General features: G+C 36.4%; 1 protein-coding gene across 9 annotated transcripts in view; it reads left to right on the top strand.

Annotated features, from left to right (window-relative positions):
• The window catches only part of LOC118271992 (longitudinals lacking protein, isoforms H/M/V), a 39,823-nt gene that overhangs the window by 7,498 nt on the left and 8,408 nt on the right, over positions 1-23,917 (top strand). For 2 of the 9 annotated variants that reach the window (XM_035588318.2, XM_035588398.2), the window contains exons 2-8: positions 3,235-3,280; positions 10,578-10,754; positions 12,837-12,968; positions 13,293-13,459; positions 13,698-13,878; positions 15,153-15,219; positions 15,603-15,650. In XM_035588318.2, coding sequence (XP_035444211.1) covers positions 10,587-10,754; positions 12,837-12,968; positions 13,293-13,459; positions 13,698-13,878; positions 15,153-15,219; positions 15,603-15,650 — 763 coding nt within the window. In that variant the 5' untranslated portion in view covers positions 3,235-3,280; positions 10,578-10,586. Of the gene's footprint in view, positions 1-3,234; positions 3,281-10,577; positions 10,755-12,836; positions 12,969-13,292; positions 13,460-13,697; positions 13,879-15,152; positions 15,220-15,602; positions 15,651-17,420; positions 23,815-23,917 lie in introns of those variants that run through there. The other 7 variants (XM_035588613.2, XM_035588539.2, XM_035588477.2 and 4 more) reach the window with 7 other exon arrangements.

The following is a 23,917-nucleotide window of genomic DNA, read 5'->3' as shown; positions in this document are numbered from 1 at the left end:
CGGCCGAATTGTGCCAAAGCATTCACACACACTTAAAAAATTACGTTACGTTAACATTAACGTTACGCTTTTCATAATCAAAGAGTCATACTATGTACCTATAAATGGTTTCGTGGTACCTTAAATCTGAAGAGGCAAAATCACTCCAGTTAGAAATTATAGGGTACCCTTTAATAATACAAGGCAGCTTGTGGCGAGCTGTTGGGCAGTGGTGACCCCACGGACCTGACTCCCGGGAGAGGCCCTTTTTAACTCTGGTTAGTACCTGTGACTATCCGGAGTGTCCTCTCCTATCTCATACTTGCCTTAATTGGCTGGTTTGAGTGGAGATCGCAAGAATGGAGTTGCCTTCAACTCCACTTGGGGGAAGGATGTATCCCAGTAAGATGCTGGTAGGGGTCTTGACCGTACTTCCGGGATTGCTCTGATAGCCGTGGGATGCCTCTCCTTGCAGCTACATGCTAGCGGCCGTTTCCGGGGGCCCATTAATTGAGTTTGCTAGTCACCCCCTGCCTGTTTATCCGTATTTTTCAATATTGGTCAGGGGCAGGGGCCATGGTATTCCATAGTTAACCGGTTAACTATTCCACAGCCACCCACACCCATAATCCTATCATTTATTTTCTTTTTACCATATCTCACAATATAGTCCTGCACTAACCACTAACTTTGGTGTACTTCCATAGGGGGCATACAGGGATAAACCCCGGCTGATGTCTCATTACATTTAGATTAAAATTGGTCAACGGGCCTCTGCGAGTTGGCTTCGGCTGCTCGTACGTATTCGAAAGGTCCGGGAGCCTGTGGTCCCGTGCAAGGTAAAGAACATAAATAATACAATGTCCTCTAAATTGACTTAAAACCGCTACTAACAATTAGTCGTAAAAATTTTCCTCATAAATCTAATCTATGCGTAAAGAGACAACATATTTCAAGTAAAATTAATTTGTTTTGTTATTTCTATTACTTACCTAATAGAAAATGTCGTTGTCCGTTGTTGGATTTACGTCTGGCAAAGTCATTTAGCATATTTATTAAAATTATTTGTTAAAGAATATTACTTACGAAAAATGCTAGTGCATTAATTATTAACCTTGACAAATTACACTAGTCTACAATGCAAAAGTATCCGAAATTCGTTACCAGCATGTGAAGATAAATAAAAAAAAAAACTACTTTGTTCGAAGAATACTTTTTTAAAGTCAAAATTTGTAGACCAGTGTTACTACTTTTACATCCTTTCATTAAAAGCATCAAAGCTATTTGACTTTATGCAGTGACCACTACAGGTGCTAGCTTATTATGATCCTGGATCTACCTACCTACGTTTCATAGCATTTTGCTTTGAAGACTTGGCTTAGCAGAGGATTCGTATGCGTATGACAACAGGTAGAAACTATTATACATTTTCTATGACAAGTGTATAATTAATATTCAGTCCTTATAATTAAAACACAAAACAATGCTTTCCCAGTCGATAGCAAAAATGTGATATATAAAACCCCAAACCAGCTTAGTTTGCAGCTTCTTTGTGTTAACTTCCTTACTTGAAAGTCGAGAAGTATTAAAAAAAATTAATTAATAATTTTAAAACCCTTGACACAAAAACTTAATTTGCCTTTAAAAAGTAAAAAAATAATAAAAGAAACCTAATCTTAAAGTACCTAAGAATGTACTAATAATTCTAAAAAAAAAAAATACGTCGCGTTGGGGACCGCTCCTAATTATTTCTTACTTCTCTACGATTTTTTCATAAGTATCACATGCTTGGTGTTAACATTAAGGTAAATTGATGTTTAAGTACTTATAACGCAGAAAATAGAAATATAGCGGCGCGGGCGGCGGCGGTGTGCAGTCCGTATTCATGCGGTGCCCCAACGCGACGTATTTTTTTTTAGAATTTTTAGTACATTCTTAGGTACTTTAAGATTAGGTTTCTTTTATTATTTTTTACTTTTTAAAGGGACATTAAATTTTTGTCTTTAAAATTTTTTATTTAATTTTTTATTTCATACTTTTAGGTAGGTTAGGTTAAGTTAGGCTTAGTATATTACATATACTTACTATAATTTCAATTCTTGTTAAGGTAAAGATTACATTCAAGGTTAAGCTCGTTCGCTTTGATTTTTTTAATACTTATTAATTACTAGTTTTTGTTTCTATAAGTATATTTAATTTAACGTTTAATTTTTTTATAATTTTTTTAATTTTTTTTTTTAAATTTTTGTTTTTTTTTATTTTTGTCAATACGAAAAAATGATATCTTTCAGTGCGGTTTCATTTGAGACCCCATCCCAGTATATTTGCAGACTTCGGTTAATCTCCCGCTTACGTTACTTTCACCGCTCATAAATTTAAAACGGCTCAACCGATTTTCATCAAACATGTCTAAGAGCACTCGCACATAAGTCCCCTTTAATACGAAAAAAACTAAATTGAAATCACTGCATCCGTTCGGGAGTTATGAGACAGACAGACACGTCAAACTTATAACACCCCTCTTTTTGCGTCGGGGGTTAAAAAGTACAAACAGTTTAAAAGATTAAATTTACAAAAAGAAATAAACTTAAATGGGTTCTAATTAACCTAGAAAGTAATGAATAGGTTTCATCACCTACTTCGAACTCACGTTGGTTAATAATAAAACAATGTTCCCTTTGAAACCGTCTACATGTAGTGTGCCTGTAAGTGCATACCGTAGTTGTACGTATTCTGACCGAGGGGTAGTGCCGCGGGCCACAACCAGTGACGCAGCCGACGCGGCCAGGGGTGGCTGTGCGCTGGCTACATCCCCAAACTAGATTAGCTGCTGCGCACTACTTCCGAACCAACTCTATTGCAACTAAAAGTTTATCGGATGAAGTGTAACCACGAATATGGAAATTAAATTCTGAAAACATATTGGCTATTCCAATATACCTACCAGTGAAATGCAAGGCGAATTCAAGATTCCATTTTCTCCATGCAAAATATTGTACTTATTTATTCGAAATATTATTTAGTGTTTTCTTTTTTTATTTAACTTTAATTATCTTATTTTGTTATAATTGGCATGTTATAATGAATGATGTTGCGTCATTTATTACCATACAATGACGTAGGTTTAAACATTTTTTTTTTAGTTATTTGCGTTTATTCTGTTATTTTTTCTATTTTATTTTTAAAACGTGTTTTAATTGTAATGATTGTGTTTCATTTTACCCAAATTCTGATGCAGTACTTTTTGTTTTCCAGTAATCGGCCTGTTGAAACTTCAAGACAAAAATTGACAAAAGCACCGGTAAGTTTTTTTATGTAATATGCTTCTTGCTGCAAGGTTTTTTTTTGTTGCATCTGCAAAATATTTTTAGTGTAAGATCTGCTTATTGTAGGTATCTCTTTCTCGAAAACCAATATTTTATCATACTAAAGATAAATTAACTGTACAGAATGTTCAATAGTGGTGGCAGTAGTAATTCAATAGGGTGGGTAGTTATTACTTAAATTAAAAACACTACCTACTGAAATCTAATTTGGAGTTTGTCAATACGTTCGAACTTTCGCGTTTGTAAAAGTTTGTCATGTAAGTTGCAGAGGAGGTGGTGCGGTGCCAAGCTAATTAATTAAAAATATCTTTGCAAATTGTAATGAGTATGTTCTTTATAAGAACACTAGCTACTTCCGCGCGGTTTCACCCGCTCTGCTTGGCTCCTATTGGTCATAGCGTGATGTTTTAGCCTATAGCCTTCCTCGGTAAATGCACTATTCAACACAAAAATAATTATTCAAATCGGACCAGTAGTTCCGGAGATTAGCGCGTTCAATCAAACAAACAAACAAACTCTTCAGCTTTATAATATTAGTATAGATTAGTATAGATAGGTACAATTTAAAAATGCGAAACTTTAACAAGTTGTAATTCTTAAGCTAATATTTGTGAACTACACCGACTTCTAAACTAGCAGTGGGTAGACACAGGCGGTACAATTATACTTAGTTATTTTTTGGTTTTTAGATTAAGGTTTTTAGTTTGGGGTTTTTAGTTTTTGGAAGTCGGTTTTTTAAACGTAGTTTTAATTTTATGTTATGATGGCGTACCTAAGCAATAATAACGTACAGTGTACACGTTTGTTTTGGCGGGCTTTGCATTATACCTTTTTGATCGGGTATCAGCCCTACTGGGCCCCATCTGAGTTGGTCTGACGCGCCGTACGCACTAGTATTGCATTATACCTTACTTCTGTTATAGTAATATGTATTACCATACATATCACACAGCAATACTTCTTGCCAAAATTCAAAATTCTGGGTCAACGGGAGCTTACGTCTATTTACTTATTCACCCCCCATACTTTATTTATGTGAAAATTCGCACCGATCACTTTACCGGCACTTTCTAGTTTTTTAGAGAATCAAAGTAAAGCATGGTCTGATGGTCTCCATCTAGAAACTGAATTTGAAAGCATAGTAAATCTGAGATATTGTATTGTGCTTCTGTAACTCAATAAACATAACGATAATATATTTTATGTTTTTCATTATTGTTATCATGGTTTTGTTGGTTTCTATTACAAAATTTGTAATATCGATCCATTACTGCGAGGACTTATTTGCCAGCCCTGGATATTATCCCTGTTATAGCCCCTCGCTACTGCACTACTTTCTGGACGCAACACATTAGCTGCGCCGACACTGCAATCACCTACTTCCTTTAGCACATGATTGGTCCCACGATGCATCTTGAATGCATTAACAAGCAATAAATAACGACTGCCTATGTACATAAACGGTGTATTTATATGTATATATTGTAAGTTCGCTATTTCTTTTCATGGGGTTCGATTCTCTGTTGAGATTTTAGATTTCATAGATCAAACTTAATGTCCTAAATTGTAAAAGTTTGCACTAGCAAAATTATATTCTAATGGTGCTCCCACATTGTCGTTAGAAAATGTTTGCCAACAATTTCTAACATAAAATCATTTACTAACAAATTTTACATTTTAGGAACTGTTACATGTTATAAGTGCTCTTATATTAGTAGAAAATGCTTACCAATGTTTACTAACATTTTATAACATTTCAATTTGGTATTGGCTCGCAGTTTGGTTTGCATTCTGAGTGCGTCTACACGAAAACGGAAGAGGATTTGCTCATTACAAAAGCCTTCATTATGTGTTAAAAAAAAGAAAAACCTCTATTATTGGATGCATACGTTTTATATAATGTATTCTATTTATAAATATTTTAGTAACACAAGTTTTATTTTGTTATAATTTGTTTTGTTGGCTTACTAATGTTACTAAAACAATTTCTAACTTGAAAAGATTTATCCGTGATTAAATGTCCGCTAACTAATGTTTACTAACGTTACTAAACATTTTCTAACGGCAAAGTGGGATCACCATATTACTTCTCAAAATTCAGCAGATTTCAGGTTAAAATCTTTATAAACTATTTTAAAAAGTTACATTAAAGAGCGCTCGGTTTTATTTCGCTTATTTATTACCTATGTACCTAAATATGTTTGTGATTTAAAGCGTGTTATTATCATGTCCGTCAAATAAAGTTAAGTTAAATCGATTTATATACCTGCTAATATTAATGCTTTGAAGTAACATAGGCTTTTGCATAGGTCACTGTTGATTCTAATCCCCGATAACATACTATTGTATGCGTTTGTTAAGCTAAACGTAGCTAACAGCGGAGCACTTTGTTTGTTTCGTGTTTACAACATTAGCCAAAGGATGTGCTTCGAATGTTTGCTCGTTACATTAAATTTCAGTATATAATATTTAGTACTAGCTTCTGCCCGCGACTTCGCGGAAAATTTCTTGTCATAAGATCACACTCGGCGCTATTGTAACTTCCTATTAGTCAAATATTTTTTGGAATCGGATTATGAAGTAATTTCGTAGATTATCGAAATTCTCTGGTCTGCTTAAGGTTAGTCTCTTAGTCGCCGTTTACGGCACCGTCGGGTTGAAACGGTACAATGATGTCATTAAATATGTAATTGATGTCACATATCATTACAAATACGTACCAACGAACGAACGAACAAATGTTCAAGTTCGGTACCGACCTATCTAATTTAATGCTTCTCTACAATACAACAACAATAGACTATCAATTACATTTGAACACTTACAAATGACAACGTGGGCATAATAATTCGGGAGTCTTAATTCGAAAATCTTAACACCGCGATTCAGAAAAATGACGTATTTGCTAAACGGGTGAATAGATAAAACGTCCGCACAAAGCGTGTTAATTGTGCTAGCGGCATTTTACTGTTTAGTAATTTTACATTATCTCCGAAACTGTATGACCTATTGACATATACTGTAAATGGAAAATTTATTTTGATAATAATTAATGCTTAAATAATCAACCAAAGTAAGTAATTAAGCCGAAAAAAAAATTTTAATCAATATAAGACGTATAAAATCTAAAATATTCTTATATACTTATAAAAATTAAATGCTGTTCGTTAGTCTCACTAAAACTCAAGAACAGCTTGACCGGTTTGGCAGATTTTGGTTATGAATTACTTGGAAAGAGCCAGGGAAGGTTTAAAAGGTGAGAAAGTAATGTTGGAGGTAGCACGAAGTTTGCCGGGTCAGCTAGTAAAATATACAAATATGGTGTCATGGACTTTTTTGTAGAAATCATTAAGACAAACATATTATTCTGTTTTATGAGCTATTTCTGTCCGACTTGCTAGACAAAATGTTGTGATTGCTCGGTTAATATACATGTTATAAAAATAATTTATAGCCTATAAGCACTCAGGAATAATGTAGCTACCTAAATTTTTTAGGTTTGGATCATTAGTTCCAGAGATTACCCCCTACATACAAACTTACAATTTTTACCTCTTTATAATATTAGTATAGATATCTTTACCTCACGTTAACTTTAGCTTACATGAGCAGCAAACAGAGTAGAGTAATTTTAATATTTTGTCAGATTATGCTTGTTGTATTTATCAGTGAAACGTCTCTTTATGTTACACATCGGAAAGAGCAAAGTTTTATTGCCAACGTAAACAGTCTTACTGACGTGTACATAGGAAGTTATGGCGGAGTGGCAGACTCGTGGAAACGAATGAAAGCTCACTAGAAAACTCATTTTTCTATTAACGTATTTCTAGTATTACGAAAAAGACTTAAAAAGTCAATATGTAAACATGTTCCATCATTTAAATTACTTAAGCTGTAGTTTCAGGCTCAGTTACCGGGAACAGTGACGAAGTAGGTCGCGGCGACATAACTACATAACATGGTATGTTATGCCAAGTTAAAAGGGACACGTATTGCTACCGATGCACGTGAACCTATAAATTGTGAAGATAAATGACTGCAATCACTTAACTTAGTTTACAAACCGGTGCTGACCTATTGTCTTTTACTACTTCTGTCAAAAACTTAAGTGGTAGCACTTGTCCTATCTTTATATATATAATTCTTCTGTAAGTATGTCACTGAACTTCTCTTAAACGACTGGACCGATTTTGATGATTTTTTTTGTATGTGTTCAAGGGGATCTGAGAATGGTTTAGATTCACAATTTTGTCCGCTGGACAATGTTTTTAAATTAATTTTTAATTTATTAGTAGTTGTTGATTTTGGAATGTTTTACATAGGATCCGACAGACGGCGCTACCATCGCAGTGTCAAATATTAATGACGTTAGATATTGTCATAACATTTGAGTACGGTAATAATTTTCATCAAAATGGTCCAGAATGATTTAGCTTATTAAAAAAAGATTAAAATTTTCAAATTAAAGACGTGTAGACAGGACAACGTCTGTCGGGTCCGCTAGTGTACTTATAGAAATTCTGACCAAGACTGAACTCTCAGCGGTAGAATACCTATACCACAGGTAATAAGGTAACAATACACTCAATTGTGAATATTGTATGGCATAGTTTATTTTTACATGTGTGTTGAGAGATGTCACATTACATTATTTATAGATATTACTTAATTAGCTGAAATTCATATTAAATATCTACACCTCTGACTAAGAGGATATTATTTAAAGTTTCGACTATTGCGCTCGATTTAAATATTGTTCCTTATTTCTTTAGGTTTTCCTTATTCAGTTGCCGTTCATTTTGCAACGTGAGATAGAAATTTGTCATTCATGATTTTGATCGCATAACCCTCTTCTGTTTTCAGTTAGGTGTTGTGTTTTGTCCCAAATAAATATTGATGCCAGTTTCTCAAAACCAGTGACTTCCTCAATTTATATTCACCAGTTAAACAAAATGCGAACAGTCTGACATATTTTTAACACCGGCCTTTATTTTTTTCAACCGGTGATGCCACCGAAATGTTCTCGAAAAATCATCTGTTATAATTGTGTTCAGTCAGTTGCAGTAAAATGTATTACGCTTCGGCCGTATTTAATTCCAGTTTCGGCTATAGACATCGGATATTAAAAATAAAATAAAAAACTTGTTGAGTGAACAATTATTATCCTCTAAGTAAGTACACGGCCAGCCTGGTTGATTGGCAGGTTAATTATACGGACCCTTTCTGCTCATAGCAAAGTTATTGACATTCAATTGTCCGTGCCAATAATGCTGTAGAGTGTACCTGTAGATAGTTCCACCTAGGAAAATCTGATTTTACGTCACTTATTATTTCCTACTCTGTTTTAATTAAGTGCAGTATTAATGATAACAAACATTTTTAGTACGTTCTTCGCTCTGATTTTTCGAACCCTTGCGTTAATTTGTAACTACTTACTTAAACTCAATTTTACATTAGGCACTAGCATTGCATGATGAAATATCGGATCAAAGCCGTGTTTGGACTTGCTAGAAAGGTCTTGTAATGAACTTTGATCGTTTGTCTATTTAAAATAAGTAATTTATTTATATATGCCATTATTAGCAAACACTAAAAAGTATAAATAAATTAATAGTAAAAAAAAACACTAAAGTAACAAGCTTTTAATTATTTCTCAACAAGGTATACAAAAAATCTTGTCTTGTTCCAGCGCTCCATTCATTTAGAAACTATATATTTTTGGCATTCATTATATTTTATTTATATAATTATATTTTTAATTTAATTTAATTTGGACGTTTGTCGGTTTTAAATAGACGTGTGACGGTGTAGTCAACTTAATACTGCGAATGCTCTTTAATTTTAATTGTAATTTGAAAAATGATCTCAAAACCCTTTTAAAGGTGATGAATAAAATAGCGAGGTTAATCTGAGTGACAGTGTTGTTATTTTTAATTAGTTAAATCTCCATTTACGTTAAAGATATTACGGAATTTTATAACAGTAATCGAAATTATAAGATAGCTTCCAAAAAAAAAAATAAGGGCACTCATTTAAAGAGGCAGTTGTAATTAGCAGTTTTGGTAAGTTAAAAATTATAAATGGCACGTTTATTAACTAGTTCAGCAGTTAAAACTAAGCACCAAAGTATATGAAAATAAGTAAAAAATGGATCAATGTATATATAATTGATCAGAAATATAATTAAATGAGCGGTAAAAATTATTAAACGAGCGGTTACACACGTAGCCGCAGTAATAAATCGGAATTTGTTGGTAAGAAATCTCATTCTAAGCAATTCTTCAGTAGTAAAGTGAAAAAGAAAAAAGCAGCAGCAGGTTTCTGTCATAGCTCCGGGGCTGCGGGCTTCCGGCGGCCCCACGTGAGTTTAAATTACACTCTAGGGTTGGACAATGATGGGCTCGCTGTTATAGCAGCGGTAAGTCCCCTCTTTGAGGAGTGGCTAGAGAGGCGTCACGGCGTCCTCACCTACCGCCTGACGCAGGTGCTTACCGGACATGGAAGTTTTGGTAGGTACCTGTTTCGGATTCGGCGGGAGGAAACGCCCGGGTGTCGGTATTGCTTGGACCACCCAGAGGACACGATGGAGCATACACTAGCGGTGTGCCCTGGATGGGCTGAGCACCGCCGTGTCCTGAGGGATGTGATCGGCGACGGTGACCTCTCGCGTCCGGCTCTGGTTCAGGCCATGGTGCGGAGCGAGAGGGAATGGGACGCCGTGTCCTCCTACTGCAAAGCAGTCATGCTAGCTAAGGAGGAGGCGGAGCGCGTGAGGGAACGATCCTCCTCACGCCCCAGCCGCCGCAGAAGACACTCCAGGCGACGGAGATCGCGTGACGATCTTCGGCCACTGTAAGTGCGGGTCTGCGGACGGCGAGCAAGGGTAGCTCGCTGCCCGACCAGAACCAGACCCCCGTGCCCGTGCGTACGGTCAAAGAGTTATCAAAATATGTTGTAATATTAGATTTTTTTTTATACTGGGCTCTGTACTACTTTTCTCCCGTGTTGTTAGAGTGGTAATGGTTATGAATACAAACGTATCACACACATATCCATGAAGACCATTTGTGGAGCTTGCGAAGGGCTGTTACGTGCAGGAGTCGACGCTGTGACCCCTTGCACAGACATCGGTTTCTCAGCTCCTAAATCATTTCCGCAATGATTTATTTTATTTGGAGATCAATCCTCTGTTATTAAGAAAGAAGCCAAGGTCAATCACTTAATCTAATCATGTTTAGCAGTTAATGATATTATTTGTCTTACTTGTTCCAGGACTCCAACATGTCGCAACAGTATAGTCTACGGTGGAATAACCACCAGCCGAACTTTATATCTATGTTCACGACCCTATTGAACACACAAACTCTCGTGGACGTAACTCTCTCGGCTGATGGAAAGCAACTGCTCGCGCATAAAGTTGTTTTATCTGCGTGCAGTACTTATTTCCAAGTGAGTATGTCGTAGTTTGTATGGTTAATTATTATATAAGGCGTAACCGACGAGCGTGCATGAAAAGAGGAAGCGAAAAAGTCATGTAAGATTCGTAGAAATTGACGTTGCAAAGTCTTTGCCTACCCCAATTTTCGACAGACGCGAGGTTACGTATGTATGTAGGCTTAGATGTATTATTCAATCTAACATACTTTTAGCCTGATACGTTATAAATCCCATTGAATAATGGTCAAGTCTATTATTCTCCAGACATTGTTACAGCCTGGCTTACTACTGGGATGTTTGAAACTTAAAAAGTCATACTCCCAGAACTTATACTACCAGAATTTGAAAATATAGAGAAGAAATATGACATATGACACCTGGAAAATTTCCACACTCCTGGTTATCACTCAGAATTGTCTCGATTAGAACTCAGAAACGTACTTTTTTTTTTTGAGGGGGGAAAATCATCCAATGACTTCTCCCGCCTAGGGTGAGGCGGGAGGGAGTGTCAGACTCTTACTGACTAAAAACCACCCCGTTCCTTCTCCTGCTTTGAGCCGGAGCCCCGGTAACCTTTTACGTTGTTGTCCGCAGCTCCGAATCAGGCATCAGCCCTACTGGGCCCCATCTGTGGTGGTCTGGCTCTTTGAGGCGCGCGCGGAACGCGACGCGCCGTACGCACGGGTCTGGTTCTGGTCGGGCGGCGAGCTACCCTTGCTCGCCGTCCGCAGACCCGCACTTACGGTGGCCGGAGATCGTCACGCGATCCCCGACGCCCGGAGTGTCTTCTGCGGCGGCTGGGGCGTGAGGAAGATCGTTCCCTCACGCGCTCCGCCTCCTCCTTAGCTAGCATAACTGCTTCGCAGAAGGAGGAGACGGCGTCCCATTCCCCCTCGCTCCGCACCATGGCCTGAACCAAAGCCGGACGCGAGAGGTCACCGTCGCCGATCACATCCCTAAGGACACGGCGGTGCTCAGCCCATGCAGGGCATACCGCTACTGTATGCTCCACCGTGTCCTCCGGGTGATCCACGCAATGCCGACACCCGGGCGTTTCCTCCCGCCGTCAGAAACGTACTTGGAATTGAAACCGAGACCGCAATTTTCGTGCGTCTCATGATACAGCACCATCCTTATTTCTTGAGTATCCGACAAAAGTTCAGATTCTATTACGTTTCTTGTTTAGAAAATTTTCAAAGGAATGTACTGTCGTTGAAAGCTTCTTAAACACTTTTCTGAAAAAATCAGCGCACGATATGGTCTTATAGAAACGGGTTGCAATTTTCAAAAAGGACTATGCTTATTTAAACAACTGGAAACCTAGGAAAGCTTTTGTACTAGTGCTTGCTTTAATACAAAGTAGGGCTTCGAGATGTGTTTTCTTAATAGTGCACATTTCTGCATCAGAACATATGGGACCGTTTGCCCATTATTACTTTTTGTTATTGCTGTATTGTATTCCATAATGATATTATAATAGGGATTGTATTATCACTTCGTTTTTTTAAAGTTCAATATTGGGGCTGATTTTTTTTATATTCTATTTGATGTATCATGTTTTCCAGGTCGTATGTGATGGTCGTATTTTCTGTGCCTATTCTCAAAAAAGTCAATGTGAATATTACAATATTATAAGTTGACTAACAGATTCATGTGATATTTCTCCTATTTTTTCACCATTTTATTATAGTTACAGCTTCTGTCCGGAACTTCTACGCGTAAAACTGTTACTCAAAGAAGAATTTCCCACCTAACCTACCTAACTGGCTTCGACTGTTACTATAATCCAGGGGAGAGATGCCTTACACTTTACAGTCGGGCACACGCACGATGCAATACGATCGTATAACTATCTCTTTCTGTTTTCGAGTTATTCGCATCGGCACAATTTACCCCCGGCACTTTCAGCCCCGCTCTCCCCTACTTCTACACTGATAATGTACTTCCGCGACAAGTTTCATCGAAATCCGTTCAGATGTTTTGGAATTAGTAACTAACAAACACATCCTTAAATAGTTTCACATTTTTAATATTAGCCAGATTTCACAAGAATAATTCAATCACAAATTATAATTTCCCGGTTTCTATTTTCAGTCTCTGTTCGTTGACAATCCGTCGCCACATCCGATAGTCATCCTGAAGGATGTGACGTATGCCGACCTGCGCACGATGGTCGACTTTATGTACTGTGGGGAGGTGAATGTGACCGAGGAACAGTTGCCCAAGGTAAGCAATGTGTTAACACAATGTCAAATATCCACTAAATAAACAAAACATCACTAACATAAATGTTATATATCTGATAATAAATATATAATATATTATAAGGAATCTGACATTTCACTGATATAGTGTCATATTAGTGTAATGTATCTATATTAGTGTCTACATTTGTTTACTTTTATTACATTTGGATCTAAGCAGGGTCATGATCAGAATTGGACCAGGAAACTAATTTCTAAAAAAATTTCTGCCCATCTCTTCAACGCTTGACTAATGAGAAGGAGTTTGTTAAAGAAGTAAATGAAGGATTATGTGATCTTTTTGTAGGTCCTGGATACTGCCAAGCTTTTAAAAATAAAGGGTTTGACGGAGATGCCAGACTCCACGTCACTAACACGATCCCAAGGCACTTCGGCAGAGTTCCAGAACCAGGGCGACTCCATGGACTCACAGAGACAATCGCCAGCTGCCTCTCCTTCCAACAAGCGCAGACGGTACGAAACCAAGTTCATTATCAACAGTACTTGTTCTTGTATTTGGGTAACCATGCAGTTTCATGCTAGGATAAATCTTATTTACCAAAACTAAAAAAAACATCGAATCTTAAACGCCAAGACACCAACCATTAGCAAACTATGGTCATTAAATATTCAACTTTATTTGTTTTGTTGTAAAATCGAGATATTATTGGAGCAAGTTCATGCAAAAATTATGGGAGTAAAAAACTTTCAGGCGAAGGAAAAGTTCGAGTGGTTCTACATCACTGAACGTGGTGGAAAACGAGCAAGGCCGCGCTGACGTCGCCGCTCAGACGGTGGATGCGATCACGTTAAGCAGCGTGCCACAACAACAACGGCGCATGCGCGAATACCATGAAATTAGAACCATCGACAATTCGCAACAGGTAGATGACGTCAGTAAATCCTTTTTTATGTACCTAAATATTTTAGTTTTTAATATAGTTATTAATTTATTTTTTCTCGAACCGCTCTAGCTCTTTAAGAGTTCAGTCAAATCTTTCCTAGCAATTTGGCCAATGTCATAATAGGCTACTTTCCTACTAGTCAAATTCAATACTTTTTTCGAAACGTCAAAAACGATTGTTTCTATGAACTTTGTATGAAATAGTGCGTTATGACGTCATAAGTTTTTGACGTCAAATAGCAGACTTATTTCTAGAAATTTAGCTAGAAAAAATCGAAAATTAAATAGTTCATCAAATTTATGAATGAGAGTGTGATTATTTTTTAATATTTTATTGTATTGAAAAGTTGTAATAATTTATTTTTGACCGAGGATAGTATCCAATTATGTAGATCAGTATGAAAAGGCAATGCAATGATGCAGATCTTCGCTAGAATTTTACAAAGACACATTTGAATGCACCAACTTGCCAAAGTGACATTCACTTTTTACCAGTTCTTACGAATCCTTTGTCTCTCTTATACTCCTAAATAGGGATTATGACGGGGTAATCAAATTTAAAATCTATTTAGTCAGTCACTTTGGTACGGTACTGAAAAATATTAGACAACATTTGAACGCATGTAACGTCTCGCCTTTTCTCCCCGAGGGGTAGGCAGAGGTGCACTTTACGGCACGTAATGCCGCAATACAATGTACACCCACTTTTCACCATTTGTGTTACATGTCCCATGTAATAGGGGGTGAGCCTGTTGCCATTTTAGATAGCAATACTTAAATAAAAGGAATCAAAGTTACGAGTGCTAGCAAATATGTACGTCATTTATATGTTTAAAACGTATCTAAAAGTGACTAGATACGTTTACTTAGCCTGACGAAGCAGCCAAGCTAGTACTTCTTACTTATTCTGTAAGTGTAAGGTGGCACGATTAGGTAAGTGAAAACAAAAATGACCACAGGGGCTACTCCGGTTCTCGAATGCGAAGTTTCGTTTAATTTTCGGCCGTAGGTTTTATTGATTTACTAATAAAATTACTTGAAATAACGTTTTATTCTTAATTTCATATCAAAAGTTATTTATTTATCTTCATTTCATTCGTTCATTTTTGTTCACGAAAGTTCGTAATAAATAGAATTGTAGTATGCAATCTGCGAAGTTTAGGACGAAATTTCATTTTTCGTTGAATTAGAGTAGGCAGAATTTCTCGTAAAAATCTTAGTTTTATTTATTGTTATACATTTTATATTTCCCTGTGATTTCAGACCACGGAACAGGACCTCAACGTTGAGCAGATTGGACTAGAGAACACCCCCACAGCGATACCACAAGGTAAAAAGTATAATATTTAGTCCTTGTGTGATGGCTTACAAATGATAATTTACGTTAACTAACGCGTGTAAAACCCTTTAAATTCAATTTGTTATTAATACAAGAAAATGGTTGCCATGTTAATTCTAATCACTTAATAGAATATTAGCCTTATAAATAATACAGCATTATTTCTTGACAGTTTGTTGACGATAACGTGTTTTAATCTGTTTGTGCGGTATAAAACCATTTACTCTGTAGAATTCATGATCTTTTGTATTATAAAATGTCAACTTGCTATTAAGATCGTTGTTCTAACAAGGCTAAGTTAGGAGCGCTAAAGTAATTAAGCTAGGTTATACGCCGATAGTCTGTCATTCTATTGGTAACTAAACTTTTGACAGCGACAGTGATTGGGCTGACAGGATCTTACTCGCCAGTGGTGCCACCTGGTGAGTGAAAAATCGATAGCTCATTCAGTATTGTGTGTACCTACACAAGAGCTTTGCAACACATGGATGAACACCTTGTAACCGTGAGATGTCAGATACCTTTTATTACCATCCCGTAACTTTCCACTGCATATATCGCTATCACACATCGACTCTGCCATTCATGTTTCTTCATTTTATGTTCTACATGTTTACCTTTTATTGTTCATTTTTTTAAAATAGTAAATGTGGTCCGTTGTAGCTTTTAATGTTGTCCAAATGTCCTAATATCTATTAGATGTCTGTTTTATCAAATATTTCCAATGTTTATTAATGTTAGGTTACTTGTACGTTGTTAGCGAAATCTCCATAGAACTCGTCCGTAGCCCTTCTAACTCCGTCAACTTACAATTTTCAGCTTTATTGTTATCACCGTAAAGCAGAAAGTACAGCATGATAAGATGGTCTGTAACTTCAGTACATATTACTGGACTGTTGAAAATTACGATTGTAAATTAAAATTATACGTTTATGAAATGATCGCCTAGTTCCAACAATACCCAAGAAAACTGCGGATAAACGATCGTTTATTTTACAAAATCAATGCGTTCTCGCTGTCATAATCTGTCTAGACACATGTACTGAGCTTATTATGCCCTTTCTTATTCTTTTTTCTACTAGCACCTCTGTAAAAAAGTAAATAGTCTCTGTATTACTATACCTTTTAAAACATAATGGTGCTCTCACAATGCCTGTAGAAAGGATTATTTTTGTTTTTTTTAAAACGTAGCCCCCACTAGGATTTTCTCCTGTGTCGTGGGTGCGTTTACAAACATACAAGTTCACATACTCATGACACCCAGACTCGAAACAACAATTTGTGGATCACACAAAAAGTTGCTCCGTGCGGGAATCGAACCCGCTACACGTTACTGCGTTGGCAGCCGGTTGCCCAGCCATCGCACCAATAGTGCAGTCAATTTTGAAATAAGTACCTATACGAATGTTTGAAAACTGACAAAAAGGCAGTGTGGAGGCACCCTATTAGAGTAACATCCCAGAGCCGTCAGACATAAAATATTTTTTCAAGCATATAACCAAATTATTAATATAATCAAATTATCCAATTGAATTCTAACTTCTAACCCGTTAAGGCTGAGTACTACATCTAATTTTATCGACAAAAGTCGGGGGTCGAAGGGGGTTAGAAGTCTCACCCCTATCACATTGTATATTGTACCAAACTTAACAGAGGTGCTAAAATATAGAAATATATTTTATGAAGGAGACATCAAGCACTAATATCTCACAAAATAAAAGTATTAAACATCATCCGTTTCTCATTCATCTCTAAACCGTAACAATCATCATCTGCTTCTTACTCTATGCTTTATGTATGTTCTTCGCGCATGCACCGTGCTATACGTAGATAGTGATTACTACCTGTGCCACGTGGACCCTGCCTCAACACACCTGTGCAAGTCCACTGGTACATTTTACTAAACAAAACAAATTACAATTAAGCTCCTAACCAATAAAGATAAACAAACAAAATTGGTGTATATTAACTCATAGCCAATAAAAAGAGAACACAATGTCTCTATTTAAAAATATACATAAAGCATAATAAAGGAAGCCCACCGTATTTGTAATCGTTACATTACTGGGCGACGTTTTACTTTCCAGGGAAGGGAGATCAATGAGAAACCGTTTGTTTAAACTTTAACTCAGAAATATTATACTATATCTAGAGAGTTTTATTAAAATACGTACATTTATCTCTCTTCCCAGGAGGCCAATGGACTATGATGGAGCATTCGTATCCGCGGTACACGAACGCGTGCTTAGGAGCTGGCGCGTTGCAGCAGGACCCCGGCATGTACATCAATAATGTGATCAACCCGCACATGGACGGCGACATCAACTACGGCCAGAGCCTCGGCGTGGCCGGCCCCTCGCCCGGACCCTCCTGCGTTGACGTGCAAGCCGCACAGGAACCCAATCCTACGCCCACCCCCAAGCGACGACGAACTACCAACCCCCAATCTGAAGAGAACTTCCAGAGGGCTTTAGAGGCTGTGCGTTTCGGAGGAATAGGATTCTGTAAGGCGGCTCGTATGTTCGGCGTTAACAATAGGACCTTATGGCTCGAGTATAAGAAAAAAGGATACCCGAATAACAGGCCAAGTATTAAAAGCAGGATCAAGCGTGAGCATACAACGCCACCGCCCGAGCATAAAGAGGAGCAACAACTACCGGAGCAACAGATGGCACTGGTGTGCCCGCAACATCAGGTGCCGCCTGGATTCATCGAGTCCAACGCCGCGCACGGGTTTCCATTGCAGGGCGTGGCTCACAACTCGCCTCTCAACATTCTGGGAGTGAACTTCAACTCAATGCAATAGAACGCGGCCTGCGGCGTGTCAGCGGACGAGTCGTACTCGTTGTGACACGAGTGGCAAGGCGCAGACTACGGGCACCACCAGCCCTACATGGCGCCTTCGCCCCCGCATGCCGCCTTCGCGCCGCCGCGCTATGAGCACTTGTACATGCATCTCGCGTTGTAAATATTAGTCCGAACACGTAACGTACTTACTATCGGTTTGGCTGTGGGCTTACAAGTCTTTACTTACAGTTCATACTTCATATACCTTGCGAAATTGAAACAGTTGCATCGAGTAAATACTGCTGCATATATTGGAATGTCTAACTGACTTACAGAATGGCCTGGTACATTTGTAAGTTAACAGTATTGTGACTGAGGTGTGTCGTAGTATTAATTGGCAATAAAATAAAAGCAATGTTTTTTATTTTCGAATGGATATATACACATTTTTTTGGTGTAATGACGACACACGCTCAAATTCGACATGGTTTGATGGATCATAAATAACTGCATGAAACTATTATAACGAAAAAATAAATCATATTTTATACAATAACTGTTGTGCCCCGAAACTTAGTAATAAATAGTACTCCATCTTACTATATAAATTAATGAATTGATGCATCACACGTTCTTCATGGCCCTTATAAGGTGAGCGCCACAGCCGTAGAATTGCCATGGAAAAAAAATTATATCTTGTAGATCTCAATAGGACCGTAAGTTATAAACTGTTCGGTAAACCAGTGTTTTTTACAATTAATATAGTGCACAACCGTAGTGTTATGTGTAGTCGTCGGATCGAATGTGATAGCGAATTTATTGTTATGTAACTCCCGCTTTGGTTGCAACACTGGAGACACAGTTTCAATAAGTTCGTCATTATTCTTGCAATAATATTAATAATGATAACCTACGGTACTTTGAATTAGTTGGCGTAACGGTACGGGTGTGTATCGATGTATTAGTTCATATCAAAACATATTTTTGCAGCTAGTTGTGTGGATATGACGGTGATTCGACTAGTTTTAATTAAGTAAATTGACGCGTACTAAGCAAGCGCACCACTGTTAGTGTAGTGTTAGTAGGTATCGATACTCGCCAAGCGTAGCCAAGTGCCACGGTAACGTTGTAGTTGCTCGAGATGGGTCGTCGTGGGTGTGATGTATACCAGTGAGCAAGTTCAATGCCCTCGCGTCTCACTACTTGTTTAACAGTTGTATTTTTACATTCAAAGCTGATAATTTTATAAACTATTTTTACACTATAATTGTTATACCGTAATGTGAATAGTTTGAACACTGGGCTGCTATTTTGACTAACAAGTTCGTGGGACATCGAGCGGCACGCAAAGATTTAGTTCGTAAGTTCTGAGTGGCAGGTTTATTCATAACTACCTCTATTTATAAGTATTTTTATGATAGTCTGGGTGATTTTGTTCAATAGCGTTTCAAGGAGGACAATCGATAAAACATGATCAGTTGAGAACATGATCGGGAAATGTATTATACCGTTAAAAACATCCTGTAAACATACTCTCGAAAAACATAACCCTCCTCCTGGCGCAGTCGTGTAAAAAAGCCCGAGTCTCGCCCCTAATCAGTTTTTATACTGTAAAAAATTGTGAGATCTATGTAATACGAAGTTGGTTATTTTATATAGTCCGTACTTAAGAGTGCTTCTGTATTTGGTTATTATGTAAATTGTTATCATATTAATATTACATTTATTATACGTTTTAAATAAAATAGATCGACTTGGCCATCCGACTTAATCATGCAATATACCATCATAATTCGTAATCATGAAATAAACAATATAATACAAGAAATGTCAACCAAAGTAGGTATACTTGTTTTCCATGCGATGGTCAAGTCAATCTATTTTATTTAAAGCGTAAATTTTTTTGATATGATAACAATTTACATAAAGACTTACAATATAAGGTCCCTTAAGTAGGGACTAAATAAAATAACCGACTTGGTATTATTGTCACAACATTTTATAATAGAAAAACTGATGAGGGGCGAGACTTGGGCTTTTTTACAGGATGTTTTTGATGGTATTTCACTTCTTTTTGTAGATGAAATTAATCAAATCAAATCACTTTAATGCATCCATAATGTACAGTGAACAATAAAATGTAACTGCATCAATAACTTTGTAATCCCATACATTTATATGGGTTTACAAAGTTATTGTTGCAGTTGATTTATCTGAAAAACGGGACCGAATTTACAAAATATTCGATTTTTCCCTTGATGTAGGTACTAAACACTAAGTGTATTCCAATTTTAAAGCTTCTATGTCTGTTACAAATGTCTTAAACTTTTGACAGTCAGTCAGTGACAAAGTTTCGAATAAAACTGGCAAGTTCTTAAACTAATGGTTAAAATTTAAATATATGATGTTTTTACAATGCCTACTTTGTATTTAAAAATCAGGCTTCTTGTTTTATCCACAACGAAGTTATAGGCGGTTAACATTGGCTTTAATGGCTTCGAGAAAAGGATGATACGGCCGTGCCGCTTTTTTTGCTCGACTTGCGTGCAAGAGAAACTGCACACGTCTTCAATAAATAAAAAGCGTGATCTTTACAAATACTATTTAATTAAAATATGCAATTTCGAGGATACCTAAAAGAGCTATCACATCTATAACTATTACACTTCCCAAAATAGTGTCTGAAAGACATAGTGACAGTCTTGTTAAAAGATCTCGATATTACCTTTTTTGGTATCACTAAAGTTGTTGGAAAACACATCGGCTAAAGATGTTGTCGTCTCATTGTAGTAGCATGCAAGCAACGTGAGTCATGTATTGAACCATGTAATAAGAATTCATAAAACACACATAATATTATAGTAGTCACCTAAATCAAAGTACCTATAGTGTAATTTTCATATTATTTTGAAAGCGTGGTGGTGTGTCGGCAAATATTAAAGAAATATCTGTTACGTGTGGCTTGGCCGTGGCGAGTCATAGGGAGGGTGAAGTTCTCAGTAGGGTTGTGTTCGCATGTGCTCCGTAGATAGGTCACTCGTATTACACGAAATACATAATTACATATATATAGCCACTAGGCCAAACGTAATCACTTGATTGATGATCAAAGTTTCTAGTGTAGCTGTAAGTTTTTACAATTTTCGCTGTAATCCTTTAATGTTATGATTTGCTACCTCACGCGTACACAACAGTAGTGTGCAGGTACAATAATAATAGATCAAGAACCCAAAATATACATTTTATACGTACTTCTCGTGCAAGTATGCACATCCAACTATTTATTATAATGAATATTCCAGGAGAATTTATTATTCTTTTTTATTTGTTTATTTATCAGGTTTCTTAAGATAAAGAAACACACCGCCACTTCGGTTGTATAACATTATACGAATTTTGATGAAACACCAATTTTATATAATGGATTTTGTTTAATTTATACAATTATTAATATGGAATTATGATTATATTTTTAATAAAAAATAGTAACCAGTGATATGAGATGCCAGTAGTAATAGTAATACATGAAAACGTTCATAACTTTTTTGTATTTACGTTGGACTGATAAAATTGCACATATCTTTTGTACGTGATGTTTGCGTTACATGTAGCGTGGGTGTGACGCGCCGAGGTACGCCTGGTGCGGCAGCTCGTCTTGCATGAACAGGAACAATATTACCAGAGATCTCTATCGTGTAAAATAGTTAGGTATTAGATCATTATGCATTTATAGTGTAAGTTACTGTTACTAGTTAGGCATAAGCGGTGCCAGTGACGTAACTTGTAGGTTGTCTCGCGTGCGGAAATTGTCGCTTATTTTATCATTGTTGTACGATTTGTTCATGTTCTTATTGATATACTTATTGATACTTAGGTACTGTGACTGTGCCTACTCCTCATTACTGTAGTATTAAGGCTAACGTCACGTTACCATATACATATTGAATGTGATTTTATTATGATCTTTTAAGAATTCTCAATAGTAACATTTAGTTTGATTGAGCCTGATATACAGTAATTAGTTGATTATATGATTTAATGAAATGACCATATGAATCCTGCCCAATGAAGGAGACGCCCAATAAAGAAAGATGATACTGGCTTGCAGCCGTCTCACATTTTCATAATTGGTAGATTTTATATTATTTTGTAATTTTGTGCTCGCATACATGTTACTATACTACTGTTGTACTAACGCTTTGCTCAATTTGATTGGTTTACTGTTTACTATGTAGCAGTTAGCTGCCGCGTTGCTTGTGACGACAGACCGCACGCGAGTACAATTCGTGATCTTGTTACTAACGTCATTTAGAAGTATTACTTTTTTTTTATATAAATTAGGGAGTATTATATTTTTATATTCGCCTAGATTTACAACGATAATAACCAGTTTCGGCGTTTGCGATCTCTGTTTTTGTAATAATTTTGACTGATTTTTAAAATAATTTAGAATTTTTTTCGTTTAGGCTGGCAACATAGCTGCTTCGTTTCAGAGGTCATTCAAATTGTAAATATAATATGTATATAATTGAATATGTATCCCTGAATGTTGCTCTGAATATCCCGAAAGACTGCTCAGAAATGGAATAGTAAACTCTATAATCTGGAATTAGGGCTTTCGTAATAAGTATATATGCAAACAGTATTCGATATGCAGTTTTAGGTGATTATACATTAAATATAAACCGCCATATATTTCTAATCTTTTTAGGGAGCAAAGGCTTCTCAGCATTGATCACTAGGTAACTGATTCCATGTTAAGAAATGGATCAAGTTATGTTGTGTGTAAGTGTTGGAGTATCGGTGTATTGTTGTTTACTGTTTTTCTCTTTGTTTAGTGTTCAGATTATAGAGAAGGAACTGCTCTCGCATTTATTTTGAATTTCTCTGTTTTATTAATTAAGTGCCATTCAAGGTGATTTTAAAGTATTATGTTGGTCAACAAGTAATTGGCCGCGAAATATGTGTTACCAGAAGACAAAAAGGTTTCAGTTACAAACCTCGTGTGTGGGTGGTGGTAGACGCTCATTAAGTATTATTTTTTAGGTTAATAAATATACCACCATTCTTTTGTTATTTATAAAAGTAGGTACTCAAATGAAAAGATATTAAAACAATGAATCAATGTTATTTAATTTACATTTGACATCATTTGTGAAGATAGCTTTAACATGAACTAAATTAGTACCGTACGGTAATAAAAATGCAGCTTTTTTGAAACTTCTCATTAGGTACAATGACGTAATTTTATTCTTCGTATACCATTTACAATGATTTTACATCACAAAATGTAATATATCAATATTCATTTGTTTAGTTTGAAACGAATAAGTATTTTAGATCTTATTTTCTCTTTAGCGTCTGTCTACACCCACATATGAGACAGTGATTTTTATATGTACCAGTGTTTTTCGAAATAGTAATTATAATCAGTAATATTAAAATGTATATTACTATATTAAATGATTGTGGATCGTAGAAAAGTCGACAGTCGTGGACATGACGCCACAATACTAAAATAGCAATTAATACGTTTGTAGTAACAATGTTGCAAATATTCTCAATATATTTCGTATGTAACTCGATGCCTTATAAGCAATATTTTTGTAATAATAATAAATCCGACCCAGAAGCTGAGCTAAAAATAAATAATAGAAGTAATCGAAGGCAATGTTCACGATTGTCGAAAGAATGAGGTTGTTCATATACCTACTGGCAAAATTTGTGAATTTTGTGCTTAGCACTAATAATAACTGTTCTATACCAAAATAGATAATAAACAATTTTGATTATTTTGTACTTAATTTCTTTCAATCTTTCCCCACCCTTTTGTATTTTTATGGGCTTTCTTTACATGCTTTTACTTCGAATAATATTATTGATACACTATAGTACTTATATC

This window comes from Spodoptera frugiperda, chromosome 25, assembly GCF_023101765.2.
Source record: "Spodoptera frugiperda isolate SF20-4 chromosome 25, AGI-APGP_CSIRO_Sfru_2.0, whole genome shotgun sequence".
Classification (NCBI taxonomy): Eukaryota; Metazoa; Arthropoda; class Insecta; order Lepidoptera; family Noctuidae; genus Spodoptera; species Spodoptera frugiperda.
Note: the sequence above shows the minus strand (reverse complement) of the source record. Positions and strands in the feature narration are given on the sequence as shown.